The 13,353-nt window shown below is 34.1% G+C and overlaps 1 protein-coding gene, 1 long non-coding RNA gene and 2 other non-coding genes across 4 annotated transcripts; 3 read left to right on the top strand and 1 right to left on the bottom strand.

Annotated features, from left to right (window-relative positions):
- The first annotated feature begins 2,056 nt into the window (after positions 1-2,056).
- LOC141828432 (uncharacterized) lies at positions 2,057-4,229 on the top strand. The gene is made up of 5 exons (XR_012601763.1): positions 2,057-2,360; positions 2,450-2,827; positions 2,943-2,984; positions 3,369-3,477; positions 3,927-4,229. It is a non-coding gene; the product is annotated as an uncharacterized LOC141828432 (long non-coding RNA).
- A 5,107-nt stretch (positions 4,230-9,336) lies between these two features.
- On the top strand, positions 9,337-9,412 carry LOC141828724 (small nucleolar RNA Z199). The gene has a single exon (XR_012601815.1). It is a non-coding gene; the product is annotated as a small nucleolar RNA Z199 (small nucleolar RNA).
- A 155-nt stretch (positions 9,413-9,567) lies between these two features.
- On the top strand, positions 9,568-9,663 carry LOC141828728 (small nucleolar RNA R64/Z200 family). The gene has a single exon (XR_012601819.1). It is a non-coding gene; the product is annotated as a small nucleolar RNA R64/Z200 family (small nucleolar RNA).
- An 888-nt stretch (positions 9,664-10,551) lies between these two features.
- On the bottom strand, positions 10,552-12,322 carry LOC141827289 (GLABRA2 expression modulator-like). Its single transcript, XM_074714504.1, has 2 exons — positions 12,032-12,322; positions 10,552-10,825 (listed from the first exon to the last, which is right to left on the bottom strand). The coding sequence occupies exons 1-2, from the start codon at positions 12,320-12,322 to the stop codon at positions 10,628-10,630; spliced, it is 489 nt and encodes a 162-aa protein (XP_074570605.1). The 3' UTR covers positions 10,552-10,627.
- Positions 12,323-13,353: the final 1,031 nt, after the last annotated feature.

Below are 13,353 nucleotides of genomic sequence, written 5' to 3'. Positions count from 1 at the left end.
TAAGAATAATAACTTTCCGTTATTTTAAGAATATTTCTTTTTAAAATTTATCTATGGAAATTTCTATTTAGGATTTAATAATGCTAAAGTAAGTAGCATCCCCATATGTAGGAAGGGGGGATGTTACACTTGGATATCCTCATATTCTAGAAGGATATACAGATACTAGTTGGATATCCAATTTAGAAGACCATGCATCTACAAGTGAATGAATATTCACAATTAGTGGAGGAGCCATTGTAGGATCGATGTGACACGCTAGAGGGGGGTGAATAGCGTGTCGTCGCTTTTTGAACTCGTTCATTTTTCTATGAAAGTACTAGCAGCGGATATTAAAAATAAATACAAGGACACGCGGATTTACTTGGTCCCAACCCCCAGGGTTAGTACGTCCAAGGTCTATGTACGGGAGGTGACCGCCCACTAGTGGTTTCCTTTCCGAACCTTGTTCAGAGGCGGAGAAACCCGTCTTACAGTCTGTAAAGAATACAAATAAATTAAGAACAGAAAGTAAAGACAATAATCTAAAAGCAAACTCTTGTTGCTGATCTGGAAGTCCTGAGCGCTACGCACTCCACTTAGATCTTCCCTGATTGTAAGAACTTGGCCTTGTTCACGTTCCAAAGCACCCTTAGATGAGGAGGAAAGTTTCTAGCTTCAATATCCTTATTTTTGGACTTTCACCTCCTTTTATACTGCACCTGAGTCGACTCCAGGCTGATCTGAGTTGACTCCAGCTGACATGGCAGATAAAACTTTATTCTGCTCATTATCCACGGTCTGAGTCGACTCGGGTGCATCTGAGTCGAGACCAGGCTCCATTCGAGTTGACTCAAGCTACAGTTGAGTTGACTCCAGAGACCATTTTTGTAGAGCTCTGAAAGGGCTTCAAAATGCAAGATTCACTACAAGAAAATCGGTCTTTAACAACACTCAAAAGACATCGGTTTTATGACAAAACCGATGTCTTTTACTTTTTTACAACGATTTTAAGAAAAACCGATGTCTTTGAGAGGTTGATGGGAGACTACGACAACGATTTTTGGAGGATACAACAACGGTTTCAAAACTGTTGTCTATGTCCGCCTACAACAACGGTTTTTGAAGACTACAACAACAGTTTGAAAACCGTTGTCTATTTACGGTTTCAACAACGGTTTTGGAAGCTATAACAACAATTTAAAACCGATGTCTATTTGCGCTTTCAACAACGGTTTTGAAAGCTATAATAACAATTTAAAACCGTTGATTGGAGACTACGACAACGGTTTTTGGAGGAAACAACAACGGTTTTAAAACCGTTGTTTATGTCCGCTATTTTGGGACTATAACAACGATTTTTGAAGACTACGACAACGATTTGAAAACCGTTGTCTATGTGGGACGACAACAACGATTTTAGAAGCTACAACAACGGTTTTAAAACTGTTGTATATTTGTGTAAAAAAAAAAACCCACACACAGTACATAAAAATTTAGACAAATATAAATTAGTATTTATAAATTAATAAAAATTTAAAATCGTGGTTACTTACGTTTATAAAATCATTTTAATTATATGTATAAATTAATAAATGATTAAAAAATCTCTTTAGACAAATATAAATTAATATTTATAAATTAATAAAAATCTAAAATCATTATTACTTATGTTTACATAAACATTTTTATTATCTTTATAAATTAATAAATAAATAAAAATTCTCTTTATATAAATATAAATAAATATTTATAAATTAATAAAAATTCCATTTATGTTTATAAAAATTGTAAGATATCAAAAAATTTCAAAATAAATACGAAAAGATTCGTCTCGCGAAGACGAACCAAACGAAACTTGTTTGGACCAAATCGGAGGTCGTTTGACCCCTGAACCAAGTGAACCAAGTCAAATCCGGTTCGGATTGGCTGGTTTGGGCTGATTGTCCGGTTCAGTTGAGATAGGTTAAAAGGCTAACGGGTTATTGGATCATACTCGTTAACTAAAACCACCCTTTAAGAAACCTAGTCTCCCTTCTCCCGATCGCGGCCTCTCCCTTCTCCCGATCGCGTGCGACGCCGCCACTGGGATTTCACCGCTGCTCGAGAGCTCGCCGCTTTAGCCCGTAGCTGGAAGCCAAGGAGGGACTGCCGGACGACCTCGCCGCCTCCGATTTCCAGTCGCACCAGTGCCAGCGACCCTCCTTCGCCGAAGGCCGCCGCAAGAGGACGACGCCGCCACTTCGATTTGTTTTCGTACTGCTGATCTCGTGTCGGCGACACTGTTTCCACCTATTGGAGCTCGATCAGTGCTCGACGCTGCCTATTCCTCGCTGCCTCCTTCGCGTGAGCAAACGAATCAGAGGAGAGGAAGCCAAGAGGTAAGGGGAACCCTAGTTTTCGGTTTCTTGAGTTGGAAATTGGTTAGATGGTTTTGAAATCTCCTTAGATTTGGGTTTTTCCTCCACAGCTCGTTGAAGGGGTTGGATCCGATTGGAGATTCGTGAGTCTCGGCTGCAAGAGGAAGAAATCGGCTTGAATTTGGATTCGGCAGAGAAAAGGGGAGCTAATCTAGAGCACGGCTTAACCTTAAGCGTGTTGTTGTAAGAGAAACTAGTTTTGGATTCCGCTATTGGAGAGAAGGAAGCTTGGAATCAGTAGTGGCTTGATCAGGGGCTAAGCTTGGAGTCTAGGGCATGGGAACAGTTCCAAATAGGGTCTTTTCTTAATGATTCATGAATGACTGATAGTTCATTGATTGGTATAATGAAGAAGTGCAGATTTTTGCACTAAAGCAGGAGCACTAGCAGGAACAAGAGCAACACTAGCACTTGAAATGGTTGGCTAGGCAAGGCATTGATTTCAGTGATTTCCACACTAAAACTTTTCCAATGCTAAAATAAAGGTTGGCTAGGCAAGGCATGCTGAAATTGTATTGTTCATGATTCTCTTTAATGGTGCAGAACCAAGTCTTGCTTGATTCAATCTCTGAGCTCCAGAGGAAGGTAAAAGAATTTTTTTTTTGTTGCAATGTCCATCGATAGAGAGACCATTCACGTAGGAATTGCCAATGCTTCAACTTTTTGCATGACCATCTCTTTGTTATGTACAGGAAAAGTCACTACAAGAGCAAAACAAAAGTTTGGAGAAGCATGATTTGTTTGTTATATACTATGCAAGCCTATGCCACTAGAAATATTAATCTCTTAACTAGAGTATCTTTTATCTCTCACACTTCCAATTCTATCCAATTTAAGCATGATTTGCTAGTTTTATTTCATTTCTATTACTTTGACTACTCAGTGACATTCGACTATCTTTGGAGTAGATTTTTGTATATATAATATCCTCTTCTGTAACCTCTATTAACAATGCTTGAAATTTTCTAGGGCATGTTCCATCATCAAGGGAAGGATATGCAACAAGTGGAAAAGGATATGCAAAAGCTCCGGTCAAAACAGGCAGATTTGAATAACTCAAAATCCAAGTTACCATCAGGTCATTAATGCACTATGAAATGCCTTTCATTAAAACCTTGAAATAACATGTATGGTTTATTTTTCAGACACAGTAAGCTGTAGGTACTTGTAATTATTAGCTCATATTTTATATTGCAGTAGGTTAGTCATTATTCTCATTAATGTTTCTCTGTTCGTTATGTGGATTTACTGGCAAGATTTGTTGCTGGTCAAGAGGAAGTCTTAATATCAGTAGTTATTTTGTTTAGGTATTGATACATCATCATCAGAGTATGTTTTTCTCTATGAATGCAGGTTGCACCTCATTTCTTCTGTACTGCTGTAGTCATACTTGTCTGTGGTTGTATGAATACATGGATAGATCTGTGATAAAACTCAGCAAGCATAGTCCAAGTGAACATTTTAAGTATTTTTATTGATATTTTACATAATTTACTGACTTTCCTGTTCATTATTTCTTGGTTGTAGGCACACTTCAATGATATGGTACCAGTGAATAATCTTAGTTTCGTTTCTTTGAAGCTACTTCGAAAGAGCAAGAATGAAGTTGTGCCAGAGAACAAGGATGATGGTGATTCAGATGAGGACAAAGAGGATGATGATGAACAAGATGGCGAAGACCAGGAAGAGGACGATGGGGCTGAAGGTGATCCTTCTGGGGATGAAAACGCTGAGGGAATGTGTAATATATTGTAAGAAGAATATTTGTGTTAGTTACTTTTGGTTATTTGTAAATATTGAGGTGATTAAATATATCGGTGCTTTGCTATTTGTGATTTGTTGGGTGAATTTATAATATTATGATAATTTTGTACTCTTGCTCGATTATAATTTACAAACAACATAAAAAAAAGTGTTATTACAACAGTTTTAGATTCAATGACATCGGTTTGGAAGCGTTGTCATTAAGTGATATTACATCGGTGGAAAACCGTTGTTAAAATTGATGTTAAACATATATTACATCGGTTTTACACCGTTGCAAAACCGATGTCGTTGTGATATTACATCGGTCGAAAATCGTTGTTAAAATTGATGTTAAACATATATTACATCGGTTTTACACCGTTGCAAAACCGATGTCGTTGAGTGATATTACATCGGTTTTACATCGGTTACAAACCGATGTCGTTGAGTTGTATTACATCGGTTACAAACCGATGTCTAAAATGTCAGACCTTTTACAACGCCTTCATAGACATCAGTCGATTTTCTCATAGACATCGGTTTTCCACCGATGTCTATGACTGTTTTTGTTGTAGTGAGATCAATCCACGTGTCGCTAATATGAATACCGAGGATAAGAAAGGTCTATGTATGAGATCGCTCTGATTAATCAATAAGGTCGCTCGTTTAAAGCTGATCTACCAGTCACCTTGGTTAGCATTTGAGAGGTCACTATGTAAAGGTTTAAATTCATTGGATACTTTATTTATGAATAAAATTTGTCGCTTGATAATAAAAAATTTCCAAATCCATTTTTTATGGAAATAGTAGAGGATTGTTGGTGATTTTTATAAAATAGAAAAGAATGGAAGGAACAAGGAAACAGAACAGTTGAATAGTTGTGTCTGTTCAATTGTGTCGCTTTATATATTGGTGTCTTGTGATGTTTGAATAAAAAGTTATGATCCAAAAGACATGTCCTTCTATATATTGGTGTCTTTTAAAGTTTCAATGAAAGGTTATGATTTAAAAGATATGTACTTTCATTGACAATGATTCAAATACGATAAAACATCATTTTGCACAAACAATCTAGCATCTTCATAACAAAAAATATTTTCTCGCAAAATTACTTACAAGTATTGTTTGTATATTGTTATACTGCATGAACAATATATAAACATTCAATTGTCGAGCTTGAATAAATTCAAGGCATTCGGGGTTGTCTTCAAGTGTGCACTTTGGAAACAACATTATTAAGAAAGTCATTGTATCCTGGAGGAACATTTGCTTAGTCTGAGTGCATCACCATGGTGGAAGCAAATAATTTCTTAACGAAAGCAAGTGTACGCACCTTGGATTCATTCTCTAATTTATTGAAGCATTTACAGAGTTCCTTGAAAGCCCTAAATTGATATGACATGATTGGGCTTCAAATTAATCAAGTGTCGAAAACCCACAATAAACTCAAATAAAGATAAGTATAAGGGTCTCGAGCTGTATTTTTTTTCAAGAGCTAGTAGTGAACTTGCTTGAATGTAGGCTTATTGTTCTTTTTGGGTTTTCAACATATAAATGGGGTGTTTTTGATCTTAAGGCAAATCTGAGAATTAAAATGCAAAATAAAGGAATTCAACTACGGTTTAAAACTAACCAAATGATTTTGTTCTTTTTGGCTTCTTGATTGTGAATGAGATTACTAAAACAAGTTCCAAGATCAATTTAACCACTATATTAAACAAAATAAATTTCTAAAGAGCTGATTGAATGCAACTAACCTAATCTCTACAAAAGAAATCAAACTTAAGGAATTAAACTAAACTAACCTAATGAACCTAAAAACCTAAACTCGGGAGCTGACAATAAAACAAGGCTCAGCTATCCACTACCCCAAATGCAGTAAATCAAATTCTTAAACATGTTTAAACAAGAAGAAATCAGAAATGTGCAGTAACAAAATCAACTCATCCACAGCCTTCCCTTCTTCGTATTTTCTCAGCTTGGTGTCAATCAAGCTGTCGAATTCAACAATGTCGACTTCAAAAATCCCTTTAGAAGCTCGAATTCAGCTGCTGGTCTTGTCTGCTCGCATCCACAGCACCGAAAATTCGAATAAACCCTCTCTTGGAAACAGAGCCCGACACGTAGTAGTTCTGAGTTGCAATGCTAGAATTTCGCCCCGTCTTCTTGCATTGATGAGGTTGCTAATGCTTGGAACGTGCTTCGTGATCTTCAGAGAACTCCTCGTCGAATTGCAACTGCTGATAATGCCGCCAACATTGAAATCGCAATGAAACAGGGGAACAGCGACGTCGGAGAAACCCTCGCCGACGGTTGCTTCCAGCTACCGAATGTCACCCAACAGACCGATTCTAGCTTCCTCAGGGATTCAGAAACATGAAGAAATGAGATGGAAGGGATGGGGGCTCGCCGAGAGTTACGCTGTGCAGCAAAGGAATGAAAGCGCAATGAAACAGTGGCGTAGCCATTGTTCATCATGCAAGTTTTGGGTTTTTATCTGAACCCTTGAACCAGGTTCAATTGGGAGGGTTTGACTTTGGGTTTAAGGAAAATTAGGGTTTGTTGAGTGTAGTTGATCTAGGTCAAGCTTGAGTTGGGTCTTTGATGTGGACTTGATCAAATTGAGCTTCTCCTCTTTGGCAAATGGACCAATACTTGGGTCTTGAGCATGTATCAATCTTGGGTTAAATTTCCTATAAAGCCCATTCAAAATTAATTAGGACTTTAATACAATAATTTTCAATGATTTACTCTTGAGCCCAAAATGGTTATCATCTCATAAACACAACAAAAGGGGTATAGCATTAAGCATTAGTTGCACAAAATATATCCAATATGAATCCAAAATGGTGTAGCAAATACTAACTCATCATTCCTCGACGCAATAATTCCCTAACAAGCTAAGAGTAGAATTGAAGAAGCAAAATCTTGCAACAATTGACAATAGTAACAATAATTCCTTGACAGAAGCATAATCGATCAGGTTTTTTCCCACCACACCTTCGTTTGTTTTACTCATTGGCATGTTGTTTTAACCATGCAATCACTTTCAAAAAAAGCAAAATCAAAATGAGATAATAATTATGTTGTAGAAGCTAACAACCAGCTGCTACAATATTTAGCTTCTACGTGGTCAATCGTGATCAAATAATGTTCATTTGAAATATAATAGGTATCATAGAGTCTCATTCGTTTATTTTGCTCTTTGAAATGTTATTTTAACCATATTATAACTATCCAATAAGCAAAATAAATACAAGATAATGTCATTGTTGAAACTAGCAACTAGCTGCTATATATTGTAGCAGTTACCTACTAACTTCTACATGACTGATCGTGATCAGATAATATTCATTTGAAATATAGTGGATGTCTTAGAATCCTCTTCACTTGTTTTGCTCATTGAAATGTTATTTTAACCATGTTATCACTCTCCAATAAGCAGAATACATAAGATAATGATACTTTGTAGAAGCTAGCAACCAGCTACTACATGTTATAGCAACTACTTGCTAGCTTCTATATAGCTGATCATAATCAGATAATATTTATTTGAATATAATGAATTTCATAGAATCCCCTTCATTTGTTTTACTCAATGAAATATTATTTTAACCAGGTTATCACTATCCAATAAGCAAATCAATATAAGATAATAATATTACCATAGATGCTAATAACCAATTGCTACACATTATAGCAACTACATGCTAGCTTCTACATTGTCGATCATGATAAGATAATATTCATTTAAAATGTAGTGGTGTCATATATCTCTTTTGTTTGACTCATCTAAGAACACACTAACAACAAAACAAAATATAAGAAACTGAACTCATCAAAGTTTATAATAAAAAAATTTATCTTTGAAATAAGAAAATGAGAACAAAAAAACTGTCTTGCAAATAAGATCATAAAAAAACCTACGAACAAAAAAAGAAAAAAATAAACTCTGCATTAAGAGGAAAAGTTAAACCCTAAACTATAGAAGAGAGGAAGTTTTTAGGTTGAAGCTCAACCCCTAAATATTAACTTGGTTCAGAATTATATAAATTTTAAATTAAATCTACATTAAGGGTATTTCAGACACTTCACTTTAAATAGGGTGCTCGTGTGATATTTTTTGAAAAAGGGGCATCCATGTGGATCCCTCGATATAATTTTTTCTCTTAAATTAAACATCTAAGTATGCTCTAGCTGAAGATTGAACTGTGATACTAACTAAAGAAGAGAGGAAGTTTTTAGGTTGAAGCTCAACCCCTAAATATTAACTCGGTTCAGAAATATATAAATTTTAAATTAAATATACATTAAGGGTATTTCGGGCACTTCACTTTAAATGGGGTGTTGTGTGATATTTTTTGAAAAAGGGCATCCATGTGGATCCCTTAACATAATTTTTTCGTCTAAATTAAACATCCAAGTATGCTCTAGCTGAAGATTATTGAACTGTGATACTCTAAATTTCCCATTGCCCATAACTTGAGGGGTATTTGTAAACTTGAGATGATCTTTGTAATTTGGATACTACTGTAGAATGATATTGCTTAGAAATGTTCAGCAATAGTATTGAAGGCGGTCCTATTATAGTTCATTCATTTTTATTTTTTTCATATTGCATGAATTATATTGTTTTTGTACATTTGAATATTTTTTAAGTATGTTCACTGTCATGTTAGCATGGAGCTAATTATATCGCCATTACGAGTAAGACATTATGTCAACAGAATTTTATATTATTTTATAAACTATTTAGCATTTATTAATTTGTGATTATATTGTAGTGGTAGATATTGTCACGAGTAACAAATAAAACTATTTAGATAATTTTTTATCATAAGAGTCTTTATTTTTATTTTTATTTTTATAATTTAAGTATTTAATTATTATGATCTGATTAATTTATTAGTTGGATTACGATATTAACGGACGGCTCAGATATAAGACAGCAACAGACAGCCGCCAGTGGACCGGCCGAAAAGATTTAGGTTTTAGGGTTTCCTCAACTGGCTATAAATTACTTCTACCTCAGGCATTTGATTCCCTGCCTCCTCCTTCGGTCCGCCGTTGCCTATCGTACGTTCGGGTGCTCTACTACGTTTTGCTTCTTTCTTCTTCTTCGTGTCTCTGTGTCCTCGTAGATTGTTTCGCTGTGTTTACGGTTTCTATGTTCCCTTTGTCGAGAGGCATCCGATCATGTGATGAGAAACTTCTGCAATAAAGTAATGAAGTGTTTCATGATTTTGGCTTATAAGTCTCTGATGACGTCTCTATTTTTATTTTTATTTTTATTTTTTTTGCTGTAATTAATGCTTTATTAGCTTGATTATTGTAGTATTTTTTTTATCAGTGTTTTGAACCGATTAAATTCATCTTTGGATTTAACTTAATTGTTTATTTTGAAATTTTAATTTGTAATTTGCTTGTGCAATGATGAATAATGAAATACAATAATGCATGTCAGACTTCAGAGATATTTCGATATCAATGAGAAGACGTTTCATTTTTCTGAGCCAGGTTTTTAATTTTTTGAAATACATCTTTATGAGCATTCTAAAAAACTAAAATATTTTTTTATCTAAATTTATTTGGGCAAAAGTAAAAATATTTTTTTTTTATTTTTAAATCATCAAAGGTGTTCTATATAGATTTTCTTTATTAAAAGAGTGTCCATTTTACTATTTTGTACTGCTGTTTAGTTTTTTTGAAATTTTTTATCTAAATTTATTTGGGCAAAAATAAAAGATATTTTTTTATTTTCAAATCACGAGTATTTCTTTACTATTCAATTGTTTATATTTAAATATTATTTTAATATTTATAATTTTATAATTATTATAATATATATTTTTATTTATGTTATATATTTTATAATTATTTTAATATAAGTTTTTATTATTTTTATTTACATAGTAGTAATTATAATTTTATAATTATTATAATGTAAGTTTTTATTTAGGTTGAAGCAGTTATTTCATAATCATTTTAATATGAATTTTTATTTATTTGAATAATGATATACAATTGAATAATAAAATATTTTTTTCTTATTTTTTTCCTAATTTATTTAGTAAAATAATGATAATTTTATTATTTATATATTAAGCTCGAGTAAGTGGATAGGTTATAAAAATTAGTAAAACAATAATGTTTTAAGCTCAAAAAGAATTATATTAAAAATTCTAAAGAGAGGTTTTGTTGTTTTTATGCACGCAAAAAGTAGAATGGAAAAAATCCAACACAATTTATCTCCAGATATGGAAAAGAAAGAGAGTTGATTACCTTAACAGAGGGAAAAATAGTTGAAGGTCACATTCTTCCATCTCCATGATAAGCGAGAGTAAAACCGACAGAACTGACACGAAGCAGAGCTTGAAGGTCACAAATCAATTGTTAACTGCATTTACATGAACAAAGTAAACACCAAATAAACACCTGAATCTATTGCCCCACTAAAAGTTACATGGTTGGAACATCTGGATCTATCGTCGCGAGGATACTTCCTTCTGCATATCGCGGAAAGCTTCGTGCAGATGGTGCACGGCAGTGTCGTAGTTCAGAAACCCCATGAACCAGAATTCATGATTGTCGACCGAGACTATCTGAATATACTTTTCAGCAGAATTTGTTTTGCTTGTAGAGGGCACAATTGACATCAGCTGATGCAAGGGAATTGCAACCTGCAGATTAACCATGATTAAATTAATAAAGCTAAATGAGACGAGAAGGAAACTAAGTACAGATAAGATTATGTATATTAAATCGTAAAAAATTGCTGAAACACACTAATTTCTATTACAATCTGCTGGTGTATAGAAAAGAAAAGAAACACAGGAGGAAAACAAGGTTCTATGCATGAGGACTTGAAGAAGATCGCTTTCCAAGTCAATGAAGCAAAAGATTGAGGAGGAGGTGATCAGTGGGGGCTCAGCAAAATAAACTTGATGAAAATCAAAAGTAAACTGAATTAAAGTAGAAAATTCATCTACTCAAAGATCCAAGAACAGGCCAGAGTAAATCAGTTGAGAATTTTTAGGTTGTTCTTCTATCAATTGTGTTGCATCGACCCTATTAAATCTAACTAGCAGCTTTTAAGTTCACTCACTTTAAGCAGGTCAACTGATTAAGTTATAGATTAATCATCGGACATAATACTGCAGCGAAAAAATTGCCATCACTACAAGCTTCTGCATCTATCATAGTGCAGCTAGTATAAATTAAAAAAAGATTAGTAGTGAGAAATTGCAACAAACCATTAATTGCTTATACTATCTAAAATGGGTATAGGTTTAGATGTCCAACACCTAGTTTTATAAAAGTTTTTACAAGTGATCAACGTATGTAGATGTTCAACTTGGAGGGTCAAGTGCAACAACACGGGTACATGAGCAAAAGATTAAGAGTCAAAATATCAATGTAAGAAATAAACTCAACGTGTCTGGGATATTGGTGCATGTATCCTATAACACATTAAGATCCAGAATTAGGTAAAACTGATCTCCGATATTCATGGTTTTGAGAATTTTGATGATACCGATATGGGAAAATACCAATATTTTGCCATTGTAAAGGACTGAATGGGTAGAACATGAAGCCATACAGCCTAGCACAAGGTCAAATAATAATTTCCAGCTGTTAGGCTTGTCTTTTGTTGAACTGCTAGATATGTATCCATTTGAGCCAGGCATACCAAATGAGTTCAATATGCTAACATATAATAATAATTAATATAGGCAATTCAATTGTAAGTCTATTAATACAATAACTGTCCATGCAATAATGACTAACAAGAGCATGAGGTGGGCATTTGCCCTCTTCTTTCCTCACAGAAAAAAAAAGTGAGAACTTGATATTCCTGATATAAATTTGGTGGATAAAAAATATACCTTAAAATGGCTCCATTCAGTCTGTTGTCCAGATTTGTAAGGAAGAGGGTTATCACTAGAAAAAGCAAGTTTTTCAGTAGAGAGGTAAAGGACTCCCATTATTGGGCCAGCTGATGTTGATAGGTAGCAAACAAAAGAATCTATAAGTTGCTCATCAGGAAATGCATCGAAAGTTTGTCGAAAAATTTTTTCATAACCGCCTTCTGCTATAACTTTGGTTCCCTGAGCAAGTCTTCCCATAGCTGCTTCAACCAAGCTAGGTCCTGTTTTCACTGGGTGGAGAATGATCATGTTTCAGTGCAAATAGCAAGTTGAGAATTTATACAATTAATCATAGCTCGCTTTGTAGATTAATTCATAAATGTAAGACACAGCTTCCTTGTCAGTAAATGGTAGAATAAAGGCCATTAACTGAAGAAAATACATAACCTATTCAATACGTAGGGGAAAAAACAGGTGTACCAATATAATGATGGTAGTACTAATACAGTATGGCACAAGTTCTTTGCAATGATACATTCCTTTAGTTTCAGGATCCTTTTTTTTTTTGTCTTGAATGGCTTCCAAAGAATCTGTTTTTGTTATGAAGTTGCAAGCTTTTGAAAACTAACAAGATAGTTCATAGCACTTTGGAAAAAAAGAAACTGAAATATTTTGTTACATGCAAGTAAACAGAATCACTCAACTAGCATAAACTTCGAAACTTAAAATTGATGATGTCAGCCTATGAAGAGAAAAATATGCTATCTCCTTCCTAACTCCTAAGTTTTTACTCTTTCCCAAATTCAACTATACAAGTTTATAGGATCATCATTATATCATGTACAGAATGAGATGTGGTCTTCTTTGTCAATTAACTGCTACATGGGATTCCAAGAATGTAATAGGATGACACTATGACTACCATGGGTATTCTATAAGATCAAAGTTCATGCAGAGGAATTTGTTTCACCATTTAATAAATTCTCTATGTCAATATTTGCAATCTAACCTCCAAACTTAAATTCGGCCTTGTAAAGCCACTCAAGAATCTACACTATTGAAATGTTCCCATAAAAAAACCAGGTTAATTACGATCAAAGAGAAACTGAAGCTGCTCATCAAATATTCAAATTGTATTTGATATGCAATCGAATCACTGAATTGCAGAAGAATCAAAAAGAACTTACTGTTTGAGCATGCTATTGGTATATACATTATTGTGACTGTTAGTAAGCAGCAGACATATCTCATTATACAGTGTATATATGAACTTCCATGTCTGAAGTAGGAAAAGATATTCATGGAAAAACTTTGAAGTATGATAACAATGCATAAGCAGC

Source organism: Curcuma longa, chromosome 4 (assembly GCF_044706935.1).
Source record: "Curcuma longa cultivar G26 ecotype Majalengka, Jawa Barat chromosome 4, ITB_CL_G26_1.1, whole genome shotgun sequence".
Taxonomy (NCBI): Eukaryota; Viridiplantae; Streptophyta; class Magnoliopsida; order Zingiberales; family Zingiberaceae; genus Curcuma; species Curcuma longa.
The sequence above is the reverse complement of the archived record's forward strand: the minus strand, read 5'-3'. Positions and strand labels throughout refer to the sequence as shown.